Source organism: Laccaria bicolor, genomic scaffold, assembly GCF_000143565.1.
Source record: "Laccaria bicolor S238N-H82 LACBIscaffold_72 genomic scaffold, whole genome shotgun sequence".
NCBI lineage: Eukaryota > Fungi > Basidiomycota > Agaricomycetes > Agaricales > Hydnangiaceae > Laccaria > Laccaria bicolor.
In genome coordinates, this window is record NW_001889943.1 from 95,409 (window position 1) to 100,062 (window position 4,654).

General features: G+C 43.3%; 1 protein-coding gene across 1 annotated transcript; it reads left to right on the forward strand.

The window, feature by feature from the left end:
- Positions 1-611: 611 nt before the first annotated feature.
- LACBIDRAFT_334917 (uncharacterized protein) lies at positions 612-3,365 on the forward strand (the record flags this gene model as incomplete). Its single annotated transcript, XM_001889743.1, has 14 exons — positions 612-645; positions 762-818; positions 979-1,041; positions 1,098-1,156; positions 1,300-1,359; positions 1,745-1,875; positions 2,053-2,057; positions 2,135-2,249; positions 2,307-2,308; positions 2,595-2,660; positions 2,822-2,876; positions 2,946-3,063; positions 3,093-3,147; positions 3,238-3,365. 14 exons carry the CDS (start codon positions 612-614, stop codon positions 3,363-3,365), a joined length of 948 nt encoding a protein of 315 aa, XP_001889778.1.
- Positions 3,366-4,654: the final 1,289 nt, after the last annotated feature.

The following is a 4,654-nucleotide window of genomic DNA, read 5'->3' on the forward strand; positions in this document are numbered from 1 at the left end:
AACCAAGGGTACGAGTACACTGTCTCGTCTAAATGATACTGTGTTTTTAAAACCTCTTATTCAAAAGTCTCCAAGTAAGTTGACTCCCAAGCACGCTGGCTTCGTTCACACTGTACTTTTCTGACCACGAAGAAATCTCCTTTAATTGATTACAACTGTCCACCTCCTAAATTCCTACTTGGAGTGCAACTAGCTGGTCAACGGGGGGGCGATTGCTTGCCTTTTGACCTGCCAGTGCGCTCCTTATATACTCCAGGAACCCCTATCTACGTTTTACATGTGTTTTAATGCGGGATACTTCGGTCCGAATTACAAATATGAAATTTAATGAACGTGTGGTATATTTTGTAGTCTATCTCTGTGAACACTACAGATTTTGTAGTGTCGCGTCTTTCATTTTCAAACACATCAGTGTTTGATGCGTACATGGAGTTAGCCGACGTAGCTATTCTTAGCTTGGCATGATCTCGCGTGTTTCTTTCTATGGCCCGGTTTACCGGTTTGACAGATGACATCACAAAATGATTAATGTTTCCTGATGCATTGCTGCGCATGCGTACGCGTTTACCAATAGTCTTCGGCCTTCCGTCGCTTCCGAGTTTTTAATTAAAATGCCTTGTCTTGGCTCGTCTTTTCATTACGGAGGTCAGGAGACACTCCGAAGGTGTTTTCAAATGTCTTTCTTAATTGTCAGGGGGTTCTTATTATATTTCATATAATAGAATGTGTCTTTTTCTCATGTTTGTACTTGTGACATTCAGACACATCAGTCTTTGATGCGTACACGGGAACTGCCGTACATGACTTTCTGAATGGCCGTGAGCCACGCTAAGTCTTCGTACATTTACTACCTAGGTGTAGTTTAGTTTCAATGTTTCAGACATGCCGTTTAAGCGTCTATGTCGTCTTTTCTGTATTTCTTGTATAAGCATGAGTTTTCACAATAAATCCATTATGTGTTTCTAAACCCTTTGGTAGTAATGCAATTCTTCTCCCTGTGTTGGGTGTTTACTCTAGAACCTCTTCGTGCTCTATTTCATGGTAGGTGAATCTTAGATAGGATCCAAGTATAATGTCACGACGCGTACTGCTGCCAGTTCCAAAGCCTTGTCCTATTCAGATTCCACGCATTTGCATTTTTAGTCAACTGTGCCGGGTATGCGCATTGACTCTTTGTATCATTGCAATTGTATGTAGTGTCTTTATTAGAGATGACCTTTATCGGTAAAATCGTTAAAATTGAATTTTATACGGGTGAAATGGTTTCATCCGTATCAGGGTCATCAACCTTTCAAGTAGCAAGGGACTATGGAAGGGAGCAGTGGCATCCCTAAACCACTCCTGCTCTCCTACATCTATGTAAGTATAGCTACCCGTCCAAACCCTCATCTTGTTTGCATCTTGTAGCATCATGTAGACCATGAATCAATATTATTTACCGTGGTAACCACTTGTCGAGCGGGCGCGTCGCATCGCGCGACGATACATGTGCAACAAGGGATGTGCATGATGGAGTTCAACTCATCGCGCTCTCTTCTCATCATGACCTGGGGAGCCAAGATCAATTTAAATTTGAGCGCGACACACGTCGGCATCTAGGAATTTAACTCCGACATGGGGTTCCTCAAAATAACCCATGAACTGATGGAAGGGGGATTTCTACCAAATGCAGAAGAAACCCAGGGTTCCACGCAAAAAGGGGGTTTCTGGTTAGATTGATCCAGCATGGTTGTTAGGTAATTAGCACTCATACCTGAGATACAACACCGTCTTGACCCCCCCTGCACAACTACCTTCTGCTCTGTGCCTCATCAAAAACTCAATTCACAAGTCGTTCTCAGCCCATTGTCGAAGGGACCAGAACGTATCCCTGATGTGCGTAGAGCCAAGGGGATGGCATGACACTGACGAATGCATTGTCAGAAAACTAGTGCTTAGAAGACGACACGCCATGGACAAGTGGTCAAGGACAATGTCAATCAGACACCCAACTTATGTAAACGAGACGGAACCACGCGTGTTCCATTTAGACCCCAGTTGAATATGGAGCAGAACAGGTTCGTGGTGGAGATGGTGGTCGACAATGACGTTGATCACATTGTTGTTGATCAACATTTGTCATCATCTTGTGCAGCTTCACCAAAGCTTCACCTTGAAAATCCAGCATCTTACACTTGCTCTGTGGCCGCTACACGTTCAGGGTGTCATGGTGTAGGAATGGCAGAGCCAGCAGGCTTCATTTGTATAAGGTGCGTTTATTACGCCGTTCTCGTTCCCCACCAATTTGGACTAATTTCTGTAATCAGAGGTGAGTATCGTCCGATGTTGCCCTCACCGTTCTCCTTCCCCCACCATTCACCGAAATGCTGGCACTGTCCTTGACACAACAAACTGATACGCACTGCGCTGGTTTAAAATCGAAAGCTAATTGCATTTTTAGCAGTTCAAAAAACATAATGGGAAGCCGTCGCCACTTCAGCCATAGAGACTGGAATCTCCGTTATTGACAATTACACTTGGATGTCGCGTTGCATCCCTTTCCGTCGGGACGCCCTCCACCCAACTCGAGACTCAAGCTTTGCATCGCCCTTCAGAGTCCAACCCTTTTGAAGAAGGGCTTCGCCAATCTGATCTTGTCATTATGATATTTTTCTTGCATCGTGAGTCTCTATCCTCCTGCTTTGAACGTGTCATTTCTAAACCATTTTTAGAGGTACATTTAGAGGTACAAACCGACGAGACTGTCCTTTGTCATCATCGCAGGCCTCAACTTTTCCCTTCCGCTCTTTTTTTTATTATGCATATCGCATTCTATATGCAGCCGCCAAAGCTTTATACCCATACCACAGTCCTTGTGACTATAGTTCCTCTGAGCGGTACATCTTGCTTTGTCCTTAATCTACAGGATCGAGGTGACCTGACGTTTTGCAGAAGGTAAGGTATAGCCAATGCCCCCAAGCATTACACTTCGCTGCTACAAAAACGGCAGCTCAATTTTCCTCTCTGTCCACTCACCCACACGAGCTGACAGGAATTTCACAAGCGGGATATGTTTACGATGAGGTTTGTCTGTTCATAATCGATCAATTAAGGGAAGTAGAACACACCTCCATATGTTTGTCCTTGCCGGTTCAACTCCTCTAAGCTGTAAGTCCCCATTCTACCATACCCAGTTTTTCATTCTGAATACTGTGCCAAATATGAGCTGCTCAAATTATGAGCATTACTCTACCGCAGGCCAGGCTGTCATACAATCTCATATGTCTGACCTGCCTCTTCTGCTTGTACAGTTCTGGGACATTGTGCACTGCCTCCCCTGTGCCTGTTCTGTGATGACCATCGACAGAACATCCTCTGCACCGTAAATGCCATGGAAGGACAGGGGCTCAGGGATTGAAGACGCGAGGTGGGGGGATTATATGAACGCATCACTTCAGTCACCCATTTTTGGGTACCTATGAGGTTATCCAATTCTTTGAATTAGGGAACCTTAGTGGTACCCCATTCCAGAGTGGTATGACCCTCATACCAATTCCATCATACCATGGTATGGATGCCACATACCATTCCACCTCATACCATACCATACCATACCATACCATTCCATACCATACCATACCATACCATACCATTCCATACCATACCATACCATACCATACCATACCATCATTCCATAGCTGTCACAGGGTGTCTGGGGTCCTTTTTACAAAATATGAAAATTATTTCTCCAGGCTGTAATACTGATCCATTGGGCTCCATTTTTTGTGGACTGGTTCTTCAGATTTCTTCTGACATTTTAAGCTACAAGTGGAGGCTATAGGGTGAACTTGATCTTTTGAAAATTCACTTGAAAATTAGCTTGATTGGGCTTTATCCCAGGGTTTGGCCATTTTCACTGTGGATAATCCATCACAAGCCACTTAAAAGTGTATATCTTGCCAGGCCATTTATATTCATGACAAATAAATTAATGTTGTATCCATCACAATGGCATGGCCTCTGAAGGAAAACAAGAATTTTGCAAGACTTTATTTATTGCAAAGGCATGAACTTTAGCCAAATTACTACCCAAGGCAAGGATGCCTTCTTCAGATAGAATATGTTAAAAATTTGCCATTTATGAAAAAGTACGGGGTCATTCCATAGGAATGGGATCATCAAAAAACTTGGATTTGGAATCTCCTCATATCTGCCACTCAGCAGAGCTGGCATTGTGGGGAATTTTGATTTGAACATTTGAACACAAGCAGGCCAAGACTTCTAATTACAAGCTTCAAGGTATCATTATTAAATATAGCTATTCTAATTTAAATCAAAATTCTGTCTTTTATACAATTAATCAGGGATGGTGAAGAAGTCCATGACATTGACAGCAATATGAACAAATGCTATGGACATTCACCTATGAGGGAGCAACTTGGGAGATGCTCTTGGAACAGATTGCCAATTCCTTATCCCACATGTCTTCAGAATCATACAATAGAGATGGAATCATACCATGAGTATGGAACCATACCATACCATGGGCATGGAATCATACCATGGGGGTGGAATCATACCATACCATGGAAATGGAATCATACCATGGGGGTGGAATCATACCATACCATGGAAATGGAATCATACCATGGGGGTGGAATCATACCATACCATG